General features: G+C 40.7%; 3 protein-coding genes across 9 annotated transcripts; 1 reads left to right on the forward strand and 2 right to left on the reverse strand.

Annotated features, from left to right (window-relative positions):
• Positions 1-77: 77 nt before the first annotated feature.
• Positions 78-4771, reverse strand: LOC149017281 (protein FAR1-RELATED SEQUENCE 5-like). The gene is made up of 2 exons (XM_089151613.1): positions 2621-4771; positions 78-336 (listed from the first exon to the last, which is right to left on the reverse strand). The coding sequence occupies exons 1-2, from the start codon at positions 4766-4768 to the stop codon at positions 169-171; spliced, it is 2316 nt and encodes a 771-aa protein (XP_089007739.1). The 5' UTR covers positions 4769-4771; the 3' UTR covers positions 78-168.
• Positions 4772-6631: 1860 nt separating this feature from the next.
• Positions 6632-11755, reverse strand: LOC149017282 (P-loop containing nucleoside triphosphate hydrolases superfamily protein). 7 transcript variants are annotated; one of them, XM_089151611.1, is made up of 3 exons: positions 11554-11755; positions 7720-11369; positions 7216-7302 (listed from the first exon to the last, which is right to left on the reverse strand). In XM_089151611.1, the coding sequence occupies exon 2, from the start codon at positions 11271-11273 to the stop codon at positions 7746-7748; it is 3528 nt and encodes a 1175-aa protein (XP_089007737.1). In that variant the 5' UTR covers positions 11274-11369; positions 11554-11755; the 3' UTR covers positions 7216-7302; positions 7720-7745. The 7 variants fall into 7 exon arrangements, with proteins under 7 accessions (XP_089007734.1, XP_089007731.1, XP_089007737.1 ...); XM_089151610.1 differs by having other exon boundaries at positions 7720-11408; XM_089151609.1 differs by having other exon boundaries at positions 11525-11755.
• Positions 11756-12517: 762 nt separating this feature from the next.
• Positions 12518-14827, forward strand: LOC149017283 (cell division control protein 2 homolog D-like). Its single transcript, XM_089151614.1, has 8 exons — positions 12518-13132; positions 13531-13672; positions 13750-13811; positions 13918-14029; positions 14130-14223; positions 14312-14381; positions 14457-14595; positions 14735-14827. Exons 1-8 carry the CDS (start codon positions 12900-12902, stop codon positions 14825-14827), a joined length of 945 nt encoding a protein of 314 aa, XP_089007740.1. The 5' UTR covers positions 12518-12899.
• Positions 14828-15288: the final 461 nt, after the last annotated feature.

A 15288-nucleotide genomic window follows, 5' to 3' on the forward strand; every position in this document is an offset into this window, starting at 1 on the left:
AGAAGTAGATACAACAGAAACCTCACTTTCAACTAACAGGATGAAATTATTAAGACCAAAACCTAAAGTCCTGACAATAATCATTAATAAAGAGATTAGTCTAGGCAACCTTAGATACAAAAGAAAAAGGAAAATCAAAAAGAGCTCATGCTGAATCCTGTATGTGACTTATTCTTTCATACCAAGCTTTACGTTTTGAACTTTAACTGTTAGTTGTAATTTCTGCTCCTCAATATCTTTCAATAGCGTAAGCAGGTTAGCTCGATACACCTCACACCTTCGAGTTGCACGTTCCAGTTCACGAGAAAGTTCCTGAATATGCTTATCCTTGTCATCCTACAAAAAATGCATAACAATTGTTCAATCTGGAAAATAAATTGGTTCAGAGTATAAAGAAATGTTGACGCATCAGCCCATAAATATTTTCAATAACATGATGCGCAAGTCCAAACACCCCTTCCCCAATCCTGGGAACTGAGGACTGTCACCAGCATTTGAATTGCTGCTTTAACAGGGCTCAAAGAGAAGTCAGAACATAACGGCGCCAAAAATGTTGTTTCCTCTTTAATAAATTTTTATTTCAACATGTTGCAATTATCATTCAACAAAGTACTGACCACAATGACATCCAAAAAACCCAGAGATCTAATAAGCAGACATCCTTGACAACAACATAATATGCATGAGGATCCAAGATCATGTATAAAATTCTATTCTTATCATCTGCATCCAACTTTGCGTGCACTGCAGTAGGTGCATGCATGTATATCCTCTGTTCTATGGGCTGAAGTTGTAATCACAAACACTTAACTATGGTTCAACACTCGTGAATGGGAACTAAATATGCATTTTGATACATCTTATTTATAAAACGGTTCCCAACATAATTCAGTCACTGGGATAATACCTCTTGCAGGTTCCAAGGGAAGTTATATTGATTTACATTCATTTAGAGGAGAAGTGGAAAACAAACATGTGGTGGAAGTATAACGTGAAGCAGAATGGAACAAAAATTATTTAACCAAGTAAAATGAAGATAAGTTGATATTAACCAATGCAAAGGAAAACTTACATTCTTCCTAGCCATGATTAAAGGACCACAAACAAAATACAGGGTCATGTGCAACAAAATAAACAATAGCCATGTCCAATAAATATTTTAGTAGCCCAGGTACAGACATTCAGATAGACAACGACAATTTTTCAGTTCTGAGATGAAATTAGTGATATATTTGCAGACTAGCCAATAAGACTGTTTTGAAAGAAATATCACCTTCTTTCCATTATTTAAAAAGAAAAAAATTTAAATCCCAAACTTTCCTATTAAGAAATAAGAAATGCTGAAGAGACAGACATCATCTCTTCATTGAAACTAGAATGGACAATTGGATCATGCCAGTCAGAGTCAAAGAATAGACGTCTCTGTGGACAACAAGGACTATTAATAATCTAGTATGCACTACAGTTGAGCATCCAGGAATGGCATTGTAATTCCCTACAAACCAAGTCCTGAGTAATATGTTCAAATTTCACCTAAAGCAGTAAGTTTCGTTGCAAAACTTCCCTGCAAATTTAGTTTACATGGAAATCTTACTCCATGAGAAGTGTTCATTTTCTCGACAGGAGCCGAAATCTACATACTGCATGTAAGCCACGTGCTAAACAATGCTATTTGATGACTGAATTTCATTCCATAGAGTCGTAAAGCAAGATTTAGTAACTCAAATAACCACAAAGTATGATATGGATAATTTGAACCTAAAGTTACTCATCTATGCTAAAGGACAAAAAGGGGAAAAAGGTAACTAATCCAGGAATTCAATAAGCTAGTCAGTAAAATACCTTCAACATATTTAATTTGTGAGCAAAAAATGGCAGTTCGCTTAGTAACAATAGGACCAAGTGTGGGGTGGAGAAATTTGATGATAGGAAGTCACCACAAATCGATAACTTTAGGCACCTAAGTTAAATAATCAGTAATGGAGAAAAAAGAGGACAATGTCATACAAAGAATTACAATTGGGTGGCTGAAATGGTGGGTTGTGTTGTGTGATCGACGTACTTCTCTAAAACGTAAAAGGAAATTAATATAGAACTGTTACTACAACCAAATGACCTATGGAACAGGGTGTTGGGCAATAAAGAATATACATAAACAAAATCTGGCTGAAATGAGAAGGTTTCGGTAGATGAGTAGTAAGCTGGAAAAAATGAAATGTGGAATGAACAACTTAGAGCAAATGTGGCATTACCCCTTATTCACAACAAGTTACAAGAAACTCCTTGATGTGGTATGGCCATGTGCAATGAAGGCACTTGAACACTCCAACGTGGAGAACTGGTTTATTTCAAATAGAATGAGCTAAAAAATCTACAGGACAGGTAGGCCTAAATCTGAAGCTACTGTGGACCTAAAGCTCTAGGGCGTGCAAGTTAACCCTAGGAAGAATGAATAACAAACTCAAGACTTCCGAAGCTCTCAGGGAAAAGGAATAAATGAAGAAGATATGAGAATATGGGGGTTGCTATGAAAACTAAAACCTAAATGATGCTAGGAAAACTAAAAATCATATGCAGAGAAAGCAGTTCGCTAGAAAAGGAAGCAAAGAAACGAACTCACTGCAGTCTGTGGCTGACCAGAAACCCAATGACCCTGACTTCCATCATTTGCACCATCTTCTTGACTAGTTCCATTAACCAATGGAAGCCTTCCTCCATTCTTTTTAGCAAGGTTAACCTTTCTTGCAGCCTCTTGTAAAGCACTCATTGCAACGTTATATATATCAATAGTCTTCACTCCTTCATCTACATACCTTAGGGCTTCCTGACGCAAATTATTGTATCGCATAGTAACAGATTCTCGAGAACTTAGCAGATCACTGGCACGTTGTTCTAATATAACCCCACTTTTAGCATTTCTCGTCCATCGTTTCAAGATGTAGTGTGAAGGAAGAGTGAGAACATTTGCGATCCTAAAGACAGTCAATATGTGTCTGCAAAGAAGGCCTGAGAATTCAAACATCTGGCAGCTACAAGTTGCCTTCATCTCAAGAACATTGAGCCGGACAATGTAAGACTTGTTAACTTCTCCAAACTTTGCTACTCGAAATGTGGTCATTACCCCATCATCTTCCATTTTGGTTGCTGTGAAAGTAAGAGTCTCAACTAACTCCTCTTGAAATTTCAAAAACAATTTTCTAGTATAAAGTTCAGAAGCTTGTTTCTCCATGGGTGAAGGTGTCTTAAGAACAGGGGCAGTGTTCATTGTATCAAAATCAGCTTTCACTTCTTTCTCATATCGGCTCTCCAGTGCCTTTTCATACTGTTTAACTAACAGTTGTAAATTGGTTGAAGCGTTCACATAACCATCAAAATAAGAGTTTATACTGTCGCTCCTTTGGGTTATTGACATTTCTGCAAAGAATGTATCCCGTAGATACACTGGCACCCACTGCCTGCGGGCATTGTATATTGCTTGAAGCCATTCGTGTTCCCGGAGGCCATATCTATCAATGAGGGCCATCCAACAAGATTCAAACTCTTCAGTAGATTCAGCCATACTGACACATTTGTGGAACTCAACTTCAAAAGTTGGGTGTTCAAGAAAAACATGGGACAACTTCTCCTGGCCTTCTTTGAAGATATGCCATTTGCAGAACCGGTGACGGGTCTCTGGGAATACCTGTGTGATAGCGGACCTTATCACCCGGTCATGATCAGTAGTGATAGACACTGGAGGTCGGCCTGACATGGCCATAAGCCAGGTCTTGAAAAGCCAAACAAAGGAAGCTTCAGACTCATTTATGAGCAGAGCACAACCAAACAATACAGGCTGCCCATGATGGTTTACACCAGTAAACGGTGCAAAAGGCACACGATACCGGTTTGACCTGTAAGTTGTATCAAAGGTAACTGTATCACCGAAGTATGTGTAGTTAGTTCTGGCCTTTGGATCAGCCCAGAAGATGTTGCTCATACACTGATCCTCGTCACCCTGTACAGCATAGAAGAATGCCGGGTTCTGAGCATGCATATGTTTTAGATAATCCAAAAGGATCTGAGTGTCTCCACCTAGGGTCCTCTGCCGACTACTTCTCATGTAATTCCTGCAGTCACGCTCGGTGAAACCCACGTTGCTAATTCCACCGTATTCTTTGATCAACACAGACATAATTCCACTTGGGCCAATTCCAGCCCCTTGCAACGTATCAATTAAGGACTTTGCAGAGCCGGAGACATGCCTGTGAGAACGAAGGCAATGCACCTTATCTGGTGGGACAAGCTCGTGATTATGTTCCTTCTCGAAGCTGGACACAACCCATTTCCCGGATTCTTGAACCTTGACCACCAACATGGCCTTGCAACCAACTCTAGTCACCGCTCGGGGCCTTTTAACCTTGTTTTCACTGCCTGGCCTCTCTTTCTCAACTCGAAACCCTTCTTTGGCGCACACGAAGGATCTCTGTATGATGGCTCCATCTCTCCTGGAGCGGCGAGACATGCTAACACGGGTGCTAAAGCCGACCCTCCGAGCATACGAATTGTAGAAGGCCTTGGCAGCTTCTTCGGATTCAAACTCCATCCCTTCATAAGGTTCAAGGTTCATCTCACCCTCATGGATGTACAATTCCTTACCAACTGAACTCTCAACCATGTCATGATCATGGTCATCCTCATCAACGGGATGCTCGATATCTACAGCGTCATCCCCCAAGCCCATATCGAATTCAATCACCTCAGTTTCCATGTTCAATGGTTCGAACTCCATGATTAATTTTAAAAAAAAAAAATCGAATTTTTCCACTACACTTCCAGATGAAATAGATGAAATAGAAGCAACAGAAGCATTCCAGAGTAGTAGAAAGCACTATAAGAAACTAACTGACCGTCATCTCGAGAGAAACAGCCAACTGCCCAATAACGAGCTCCGTCGGATCTTCGCAAGCAAAACTCCCAAAAGAGGGGCTTCACGATAGCCAAAGATAGAAACTTCTAGGGTTTCTAAGTAATATCAAGGTAATATATGTCTACTGTCAATGGTTTCTAGGGTTTACAGAAGAAAGGAGGCAGTGAGAACTGAAGAAGGATGGAGAATAGAGAGATATACTTAAAGCGATCGTAGAATATCAGAAACCCAGAACCTGGCTCCTTGGGCTTTTCATTTCTGCCCTCTGGGTGATTCCAGATAAGAGTATCCCTCGAGCGAGAGGACTTTGAGGACAGTTGCAGCAGAGAGGAGAAAGGAAGAAGAAGAAGAAGAACCGGAGTATGACACTGTGATAGAGCAGAACATCGAAACGATGGAGTCTAGGGTAATGATCCAGTATTTGACGAAAGCAGGAGATTGGGGTTCTTTAGCCACGAGATCAAGTTGAATCGGACGGTAGAAACATACGTGTTACATCAGCTAGCCTTTATGTTGCTTTCTCGTTTGACCATTTCTGGGACATTTTCTAGTTTTAGAAGCGCACCAACGTTAAAAACCGGAGAAACCATTTGGAGTTTCGAAAAGACGAAAACCCTGAGCTTTGGTTCGGCTGCTTCTGCACACAATGCAGGAATATCTCTCTGGAGTTTGGCATGGAAACCTTTGAGGATTTGTTACACTGTTTTGTCCACCTGACCTGACGAGAACCCTGTCCAAAATGATCATGTCCGACTACATGCTCTTAGCACACATCATAGAAGCTACTAGGATAAATGATATTGAACTTGATTAACTTAAAACATCCAGAATCTAAATTAGAGGATTCATTCCTCGAAGGAATCTTCGAAAGAGAATAACTGTTGCAATTTCACAATTTCACACTTTCACAATTTCACACTTTCACACTTTCAATTGGAGAAATGTGCAGAAGTGGCAGATTTTGATACAGAAGTGTCATGGCATTTCTGGTAAAGAATAGACCATGGCATTTCTGAGAGACTTGTGATTACCAGCCAATCCACCATGAAATTCCCTTCCCCAAAAATGCATCTCATGAAGGATCTCTGTATCCAAGAATAGTGGTTCCAACTTCCAATTCTCCTAGAACAGCAGCCAATGATAAACATGGTATCACATGGAAGAAGCCCTTAGTAGCCACCCACCAAAGAAACAAATCTTTCCCACTGGAAAGGGTCAGAATTAAAAAGGAAGCTTTATATTACAGCATGTATTATATGGGTTATTCTAAAACAGTTGAGTCACAAGTAAACCAATAAAAAGAAGGTTAGACATCCGAACAAAAACCAAATGCAACTTGAGCACAGAGCTGCAGAGAAGCAGCACAAGACATTATAGAAAATCCAGCATCCATGATTCTCATTAGGGCGATAGCTATGTGATCTTGGAGACAATGTCTCAACTAGCACCGACTGAGCTACCATAACTCTCTAAAGTTGTCACACTGAGAGCATACTTTGAAATCTGAATGCACTGGTAAAGTAGACAAGACTGAGGATAAGTCCAGACCACCCGCACAACATTTATGCAGAAGCCACTCCAATCTCTGAGATGATCTCCCTTCCTATCTCCAATGCTGAAACAGCAAAACAGGTGTTGCCTATCACAGAACAGAGCCGTAACGCGTTCATAAGAGTAAAACATGCGTTGCCTATCATAACATAAGCTGATCACACGTCAAATAGGGGCATTAAATCAAAATAAGGATCAAAGGAATGCCTTGTAGCCAGGAAAATGTTCAATTGGAGTAAGCAACGGGCTTTTGGGACCAGACCTACAAACACAAAAAGTAAGATACCATGTTCAACAGTTAGAAACAAAAGACATTGACAGTGCTGTGTTTGTTTGGCAAGAAAAGAGAAGGCCAAAAAAACAGATATTCTTCAGAAAAAGAGATGACATACAAAAGTTCATCGTTGCATTCATAATTAATTTAGTCCTACAAGGTTTTTCTTTCCTTCTCAATAAATTTCTTGCCAACCAAACACAACTAGGTAAAAAAAGGAAAAATAGACAGTAATAACAAGAACTGCATCTTTTAAATGAAAAGTTGGGGACAGACTAACATGGTCCCACCGTGAATGAGATCCCATCAATAGCTTCCAAGAGTAAGCAAAGCGCTGAGACGTACTTGGCACACACAAGCAGAGGCCCAGATCTTCCCTCATGCCAAAGAAAATGATAAATGAACTAAAATCAAAGGATGAAAGTCTTGTGCAAATCCAAAGAAAACAATTAAATTAACAAAATAACATAAAACAGAAGGAATGGAAAACTGAACTCATATTATAATTTGGCCACGGAAGTCACTTTCTTTGATGATTTGATCCATCAGACTGATGTACCTTATGTCGTCACTAGTCAAAGCATGTACAAAAATGTCAAAGAGAAGAAGAGTTCAAGACTGTCTCCAACTCCCAACCCCACCCCCACCCCCCAAAAAAAGAACAAAAAAAATTAAAAACAAAACACACCCACAACCTGGTTCTATGAAAAAGGAAATTTACTTCATAGAAAATTAATGTTAACCAGATCACAGATTTGAATAGAAGTTATAGGCACGTGCCTTGGAGTCTCTGCATAAAGCATTCCTCCATTTGAACCCAACACCCTTACAAAAAGATGAAATGCTTTCTGTAACAAATCTTTTCATGACAAATATTATCCAAAAGAAAGCATATGGGTAAAATGAAAAGTAATAGATTAAACAAATGCCAAAATGAATAGATCCAATTCAAGTCCCACACAGAAAACAAAAGTAATATAATATCTACCTACTGGTGGCGCCAAAACCAGGTTCTCAAAGGACGGAGTACCTGCCCGGCTGGGCAGTACCAGGCAGTGACAATGACTGATTTGTAATATCCTCCAGAACACGCTTCACTTCTGCTTTTGCCCTCTTTACAGACTGTTCAGTAGGACCTTCGATGAACAAATAAAGCTTCCGCTCCCCAGGTCCTGGAACCTTACCTGGTGGATAATATTGCCCCCTGGTAGTTATAGCAGCCCCAGTCCATTCTGCGATTGGAACTAAAGTTTCCTTATGGGTCACCTTCCAACGAGCATTCTGAGGGAAATCATTGATCTCCAACTCAGCTTCATAGTGTTCAGGCAGTGCATCAGCCTGGATTTTTGCAAGATTATGCTGGAGATTCATCGCAGCAGCTATTGCCGCTGCTCGAGCTGCTCCTTCACCAGGCACAATGGGCAGAGTCACCCCAGGTGCTACTGCTGCAGTGCCTGGCATTCCCATGCTTGGCATTCCCAAACCAAGGACACTGGGAAGAGTCACAGGTAGTCCTCCATTTGGCAAGGCTGCTGAGACTGGTGTCGCCATTGAAGCTACACTCACCCTGGAAGTTATGGCAGCAAGTGCAGCTTGTGCTTGCTGGGAGATATCACCTCCAGCCTTACGAATCCCATCATCATCAGACTCTGAATCGGATTTGTCTTCCTCGAAACCATATTCCCTTGCCTGGGCTTTCTTAGCTGCTTTCCTAACTTCATCTTCCTCTTCGTTGAACTTGAAACCACTTCCTCCATAACCAGTCCCATGAGCTTGCTCAAGTCCCTGAGTTACTTTCGCCAAAAATCCATCCGCAAGAGCCTTGAGATCAGCAGGAACAGCCTGCTCTGAGAGTTCCAAAGCTTTTACAAGATCCGGAGAATATCTAGCATCATCCTCAGAGATGAAGGTAATAGCACAGCCTTTACGGCCAGCTCGTCCCGTCCTACCAACACGATGAACATAGTCTTCGTAGTGGTTTGGGACATCATAATTGATTACCAGCTCAAGCTCCTTCACATCCAAGCCCCTGGCAGCTATACTGGTTGCAATCAAAAGATTGCAAACATTGCTCTTGAAGTCAGAAATGGTTGACTCACGATCGGTCTGATCCTTAGCCCCATGAAGCGAAAGGCAAGGGTAACCATGCTTTAACAAGTCCCTGAATAATGAGTCACATTTTTCTTGTGACTGGACAAATATCAATATCTTCCCCTTCTCATACCATTCTCCCAGTAGTTCTAACAGTCTTAGGAACCTCTCACCCTCTTGTCTCATCTCAACCAACTGTGTTATGTCCTTGTTCACCACACTCCTTCCCCCGACCTGAATTTCAACAGGCTTATTTAATACTCTGCGGGCCAGTATCTCAACCTGACGAGGAAAAGTAGCAGAAAAAAGTACAGTCTGTCGGTCTGGTCGAGTATTTTGTACAATCCGAGTAATCTGAGGTTCAAAACCCATGTCAAACATTCTATCTGCTTCATCTAAAACCAGATATGTAACCCTTCGGAGGTTAGTAATCTTTCCACTACTGGTACAAAGTATATCTATCATCCTACCTGGAGTGCACACAACAATCTCAGCACCCCGCTTTAATTCACTTATTTGCTGAGCAACCCCAGAGCCACCATATACAGGTACACAATTAACACCAAGTACCTTAGTAAATTTCCTGATATCACTATGGATCTGCTGGACAAGCTCTCTGGTAGGAGCCATTATAAGCCCGATAGGGCCATCTCCAGGAACAACAGGTGGTTGATCCTTGATGTGCCTCAACATCGGCAAAACAAAACCCAGGGTCTTACCAGAACCAGTCTTAGCAACACCAATGCAGTCCCGACCACTCATAATTGTTGGCAAAGCCTGAGCTTGGATGGGCATAGGCTTATCAAAGTTCAGTTTCTTTATCATATCTAGTATTTTATTAGTCAATCCAGTTTGATTCCATGTTTTAACAGGCTTTGGCACATCTTTCCCATGAATCTTCAACTCCAGTTGTTTCCTGTAATCAGCAACCTCTTCAGCTGTCATCTTTGATATCTCCTTCACTTCAATATAGAAATTCTTCCTGAAGGGGGGATATTGGATCTTAGAGTGGTCAACAATAGACAATTTTTCAACCTTAGTTTTCTTCACCCTTTTCATGAACTCATCGTCATCTTCATCCTCAAGTGGAGCTTCATCATTCTCAATATCACTATAATCAGAATCAGAGTCCTCACCAGGGATAATTCTTCCCATAGCTTTATTTGTACCTTTTTTGGGCTGGACCCCATTACTTTGCCCATCTTTTTTATCCTTCTTGGGATCAGGCTTTTCATGATCCACTTTGGAGGAACTTTCAGAGCCATTCAACTTCGTGACCTCAGGTAAAACCATTGAATTCATGAAAGCATCCAGTGGGTCTATTTCCTCCTCCCCATTGGCTCCTTCAGCTCCATTTGCAGCACTATTTACAGCAGTTCCATTTTCAGAATCAACCACCATAGTATCTTCACCTTCTCCAGCAGGCTTACCATCTTCATCCATATCTGTATCCTTCTCTGATTTCACAGTAGAGATGGCGTCTTCATCATCAGACTCACCTTCAAGGGTCCAGTTCTTACCAGATTTTGGTTCTTCAGTGTTTGTTTCTCCAAGCTTCTCTCTCTCAGCTTCTTCCTTCTTCCTTTTCAATTCCTGCCATTCCTGAACCCGCCTCCTCCTCTTATCCATTTCCTCATCAAGTTTCCTCTGTTCTTCCTCGAAATCTTCTTCCCGGCTTCTCTTGTCTTTGCTCTCCAAATCATCCTCACTTCTTTTCCTTCTGTTATCATCACCATCATCTCTATGCCTATCTGATCTGCTGCTCCTTTCCCGTTCTCTCTCTCTATAATCATCATCCCTCCTAGACCTCTTTCTTTCATGGTCCCTGCTATCATCATCCTCATCTCTCTCCAGTTCCCTTCGTTTTTCCCTCTCCCTAGTCCTCTCCCTCTCCTCCTTCTCCCGCTCTCTTTCCTCCCTTTCCCTTTCCTTTTCTCTCTCCCTCTCTCTTGCTCGCTCCCTCTCTCGGTCTCTCTCTTTCTCTTTCTCGCGTTCCCTTTCTCTGTCCTCCCTCTCTCGCTCCCTGTCTCTGTCTTCCCTTTCTCTCTCCCGTTCCCTCTCTTTATCTCTGCTTTCCCTGTCTTTCTCCCTCCCCTTCTCCCTCTCTCTGTCTTTCGACTTCTCTTTTATTTTCTCTTTTTCCTCATCTCGACTCCTCCCTCTATCCTTCTCCTTCTCCTTCTCCTTCTCCTTCTCCCTGTACTTATCCCTGTACTTGTCTCGATGCCTGTCATCGACACTCCTCTCCCTCTCTGAACGCCGACTCTCTCGGTCCTTTTTTTCGGAGTCACGATCCCTTACCTTCTCCTTATCTTTATGCCTGTCTTCATTTCTTTCCTTGTCCTTGTCCTTCTCTCTGTCACGATCTCGGTCCCGGTCTCGGTCGCTTCTCTTGGAATCCTCTCTCCGCTCAGAATTTTCTCTCCTGGATTTGCGTTTCACTTCATCCATCCCACTTGAAAAACTCAAACAAAAACTATGGGATCGCGGGATAAAGCAACAAAACCCTAGAAATGGAACACCGGCGATTTCAGAACTGTTCTTCAACTGCAAAATTACAGAAGAGAAGCGAGTTCACTTCAATCCCTGTCAGTTCCAGAAATTGCCAACAATGCCATCAATACAAAAGACCATATCTAATCCGAACGAAGTAGAATCTTACCAAAACTGTAGATAAAATTGGAAGAACAACGAAAACCTACTTGCTTAATTAGGCAGAGATGAGAATCACCGAGAAATCTTTAACCACTAAGAAAGTAAGATGATGATGACGATGGTTTCTCTTCCTCCCTTACTTCCCCAAGCCTTCTACGTCCGTCGCGGACGCGGTGCTGCAGAACTTACTTGCGGGAGGCTACGTTTTGTGCTTTATTTTGCGGCTTCGCTCTCTGCGCTTGTCGAAGTGAGCACGCAAACTAGACCGGATGTTGTGAACCGTTTTCTGGGTCTAAAATAAATAGTGATGGAAGCGGCCCGGGCGGTGCTGGTGAACCAGCTGCATACTTGCATTCACGTGATGGTTGGATTACCATTCTACCCTTTCCCCTAAATTACTATTTTGACCTTTCTTTGAGCATTCGAAAACATAAAGAAGGAGGATGTCTTGACTTGTATTAGTTCTTCTTCTCAATAAATTTATTTTTAAAAAAAAAATTCCTCCATTGCTCTCATTGCTTGTTCCAATTCAAATTGGGTTCGCAACCCTAGAATCTAGATACAAGAGGGTCCAATGCTAACATGTGTGCTTATTTCAGTTCTCATTTGTTTTTTGATGTTCTAAGAAATAAAAAATAAAAAAATAAATATAGTTTTCTTCTCTTTTTAGTTGACCAAATAGCATTTGTACCCCCATTTAATTGAATAATATCACTTACCGCTTTTCTTACCTAGCAAATGTACAAATCTCTCCTTTATGTTAATTTTTTCAGTTAAATTATATATTTACTATTAAATTTTTTTTTAAATTCTAAAGTACCTTTAATTAAAAAAATAAATTTTCTGTAATTCTCAAGTGTCATTTGATAAACTAAAAAAAAGCAAAGTATAGGACTATTGTCTTCACGACTATAGAAATAATTTGGTTTCTAATTTTGCCCCCAAAAAAAATCCTGACGATCCTAAGCAATTCCATGCCAGGGTTAATCATTTATCTTCTAGGTGAAATTAGATTATAGTTTTATAAATTTTTGTTGCTTGGATCATATCAATCTCGAGAAAGGCAAAAATGCCTTACCACATAAAAACACAATGCAATGAAGATTCAAGACTGACAAGTTGACAACATTGAATCCTATAATGAAATAAAGGGCGAGCGGAATTATATAATAATACTTAAAATGGTAATTTAGCATTTAACATTTGAATTTGGAAAAGGATGTCGTTAGCCAACGAGCAAGAAAACCACCAACGGCTATAAAACCTTAAGAATATTACTCGGATGTTACATATTTTATCCCGTTCTTTCTGTTCTTCGATATTCTTCGGATAGATTTTCTTCTGATTCACCTCGTCTTGTTCTTCGCCTTCTTTCCCTTGTTCTCCTCATTCTTGTTGACAGGAAAAATCACAGACTCGCTAATGGAAAAGGTGTTTATAGATAACCAGAAATCTGCGATGGATGCTTTCAAGAAGCTAGAAAAGGTCGGCGAAGGAACCTACGGTAAAGTCTACAAAGCACGAGAGAAAGCCACAGGAAAAATTGTAGCCCTCAAGAAGACTCGTCTCCATGAAGACGACGAAGGAGTCCCGCCTACAACTTTGCGTGAGGTTTCCCTGTTGAGAATGCTTTCCAGGGATCCCCACATTGTCAGGTGAGAGTTTCTCTTCTCTTTTTTCTTTTTTCTTTTTTCTTTTTGGGTCAGGTTTCTTGCTTATGAATTATCATGATTTTCTTGCACTCGACTTTGTTCTGCTTCTGCAGAAATACCCTCCTTGAAAATTTGCTCTTCCTTCCAATCAGGTTAAAGATGATTAGGGTTACTATCCGTTTAAGTCCTTTTTCAGTTCTCTCCTGTGTTTCTTGTCTGAACGATTTCCCTTTTGCTCCAAAGCCTTGCCATTCCTGGCAATTTATTTATCTTAATGAAATTTTCTGATTTTCAAATGCATGTTTCTTTTCTGTTTCTTTCCTCAGTTTGACTCTTCCTCGGACTTTCTTTGTTTTTCTAAGAGCTAAAGCAGAGTTGTCACTCTTGTTGGTGTTGTGCAGATTGTTGGATGTAAAACAAGGACAGAACAAGGAGGGGAAGACGGTTCTCTACCTGGTTTTTGAATACATGGACACTGATCTTAAAAAGTACATCCGCAGCTTTAAGCAAACAGGCAAAACCATTCCCACTGACACAGTCAAGGTAACATCTACAAATTGCCATTCCAACTTCTTACTAGACTAGCAATTGCTGATGTTCCTTTGTGATACTTAACGCAGAGTTTGATGTACCAACTCTGCAAGGGTGTTGCCTTCTGTCATGGTCATGGAGTATTACACAGGTTTCCCTCTGATTCTGCCCTATCCTTCTAAAGTGTGCCCCTGTACCAAATCCAGTAAGTTTCACCTTATCTATATCTTATCTCTGTTTTCAATGTTAAAACATAGGGATCTGAAGCCACATAATCTGCTAATGGATCGTAAGACAATGATGCTTAAAATAGCAGACCTCGGACTGGCTCGAGCAGTCACTGTTCCACTCAAGAAATATACTCATGAGGTAGTCACACTTAAAGAGCATGCTTACCAGTAAGAACAAGAAACCAGTTAATTTTTCTGGGTTTATCAGTTAACAAACTCAACTAGAGTCATGTTTCCAGATACTGACCTTATGGTATAGAGCTCCCGAAGTGCTTCTTGGAACCACACATTACTCAACTCCCGTGGACATGTGGTCTGTTGGCTGTATATTTGGTAGGAGTTCCCTTTCATCCTGAAAACTTTATTTGCAGGTTTTTCAAATTCACTCTAATGGATTTGAATTCACTTATATGAATTCTAGCTGAGCTGGTTACAAATCAAGCATTGTTTTCTGGAGATTCTGAATTGCAGCAGCTCCTTCATATTTTCAGGTCTGATTCAATGAAACAAGCCTTTTACCCCTGGGTCTCTAGCTCTCCATGGCTGATGCTTCCTTCCTGATGCAGGTTATTGGGCACTCCAAATGAAGAAGTGTGGCCAGGTGTATCCAAATTAATGAACTGGCATGAGTATCCTCAATGGACCCCAGGAAACCTGGCATCTGTTGTTCCTAATCTGGATGCCAATGGGCTAGATCTTCTCTTAGTAAGTGGGACATGCCATGTATTAATTGAGCATTATTATTAACATCATCAGTTGTTTATAAATCTAATGCAAACTAAAAATTGTCTGATGATGTCTACAAATTGATACTGACATGCACAACTAACTGTTTGTGTATCAGAATATGTTGCAGTACGAACCTTCAAAGCGGATCTCTGCAAAAAAAGCAATGGAACATCCATACTTTGATGATCTTGACAAAACATACCTCTAGGAGAAAGCAATGGACTGCAACACTGAGTTGAGACTCTAAGCACAAATCAGTTTCTGCTTTTCTTAAGCACAGGCCTACCACACTGTTTGTAAAGTAGTAATCATTACAACCTGGTTGGAATGAAGAAGTTGTTTTCAACTTCCACGTGTTCATAGTGTTTACAACCTGTTGGCACTACTAACTAAGCAAGGCAAATATTTTACAGGTAGCCCCTGAGTTCATAGTTTTTTATCTATAACAGCAATCAAACTCACCTTCATGGCCAATAAAGTTTCTGCATCACTAGAGTTATTACTTTTTGTATATGTTGGAATGGTAACAGTTTCTTTGTTAACATTCAGCTTATAAACCACCTTGCACAAATAGCTGTTGTTATAGTGCACACCCTCTTGTGTTAGCTCTCAATTTCTAGTTGAATTCCTTCGAAAATCTAAATGGGTGACAAGCTGTTTTGCTGAACT

Source organism: Hakea prostrata, chromosome 4 (genome assembly GCF_041222555.1).
Source record: "Hakea prostrata isolate BN-2017 chromosome 4, UWA_Hpros_2, whole genome shotgun sequence".
NCBI classification, from domain to species: Eukaryota; Viridiplantae; Streptophyta; class Magnoliopsida; order Proteales; family Proteaceae; genus Hakea; species Hakea prostrata.